The sequence below is a fragment of the Cryptomeria japonica genome, chromosome 1, assembly GCF_030272615.1.
Source record: "Cryptomeria japonica chromosome 1, Sugi_1.0, whole genome shotgun sequence".
NCBI lineage: Eukaryota > Viridiplantae > Streptophyta > Pinopsida > Cupressales > Cupressaceae > Cryptomeria > Cryptomeria japonica.
This window is the reverse complement of record NC_081405.1, coordinates 600,065,528-600,066,718: the sequence shown is the minus strand read 5'-3', so window position 1 is coordinate 600,066,718 and position 1,191 is coordinate 600,065,528. Positions and strand designations below refer to the sequence as shown.

The 1,191-nt window shown below is 39.2% G+C and overlaps 1 protein-coding gene across 1 annotated transcript; it reads right to left on the bottom strand.

Moving 5' to 3' along the window:
* Positions 1 to 275: 275 nt before the first annotated feature.
* LOC131048113 (probable 2' cyclic ADP-D-ribose synthase BdTIR) lies at positions 276 to 979 on the bottom strand. The gene is made up of 2 exons (XM_057981968.1): positions 462 to 979; positions 276 to 372 (listed from the first exon to the last, which is right to left on the bottom strand). The coding sequence occupies exons 1-2, from the start codon at positions 977 to 979 to the stop codon at positions 276 to 278; spliced, it is 615 nt and encodes a 204-aa protein (XP_057837951.1).
* Between the last annotated feature and the right edge of the window lie 212 nt (positions 980 to 1,191).

The following is a 1,191-nucleotide window of genomic DNA, read 5'->3' as shown; positions in this document are numbered from 1 at the left end:
GTAGAGTAGAACAGGCGCCACTCCTAATAACGTGCCTTGTTCTGGAAAAGCAAATTCAGTATCATATAAAACAAATTATATTCTTCATGCTTTACACATCTCGACTAAAACAAAGCTTATCCTTCATATAGATGCACAAATGTTAACTATTGTTAAGATATAATAACATAGACGGCCACCCCATATTTTGACCTGAATGTTGTTTGATCAGGTCTACTATAAATTCCTCGTCTCACAAGCTATCGACTTATCAAGTCCTAAACACCGTGCTTATTTTAAGCTGCCCTCCTACATGCCATGCCTTGGCATTTTGCAATTGCAATGTATTCAGCCACACACGCAGCAATCTTCTCCACCATTTCTCCTTGATCACTGAAACAGTATAAGGAATAGTATGTTACAGAAGTCATACTCCAACCAAATAAAAAAAAAATAAAATTGAAACATAAAATGTACTTTACCCGTCACTAATAAAGCCTTCTACGAGTGAAACCCAGCGTAGAGCATTTTTCCATTTCCCAAGTGTTCGAGTATTGAATTTTCCAGCCTGTTTATGCATTTGGAAAGCTCTTGCGTACACTCCATTCTCGTCCTCCATTCGAACATCAGAAGGTCGAATTTCCCAGAACACAGGGATAATTGGAGCCCCGGTTTGAATAATGAGGAGGAGCTCATCCAAACACCACTCAGATTCAGCATATTTAGGAGACAGAATTACAATATGAACTGAAGAACTACGTATTGCGGATGTTATAGCTTGGGGTGTGTATTGTCCTGGTCGTATAGAACGTTTGTCGAAAAACACTTTGAATCCTCTATTCTCAAGATTATGATATGCGAAACTGGCTAGGGATTGCTTCGTATCTGCTCCACGGTGATTAATGAAAACCTCATATTCAGTAGTGGGAACAAGATAATGGGAGGAGGAATCGGACCTGGACAGCAGGGGTGAAGAATGGGAAGAAATAATATTTCCCATGGCTGAAAGGGAGCTTAACAACATAGATGTGTTTTACTATGACCCCTATAAATGGATCCAAGAATCAGAGGTAATAATATCCTCCCACGGGAGAAAGGGATTATGACATTATTGCTGTGTATCCTATCTTAAGAGATACTACGAATCACTCGGTCAAACTTTTTTCGTTTTTGATGGAAGAGTTAACCTGAGATAGATTGGCATGAGATAGT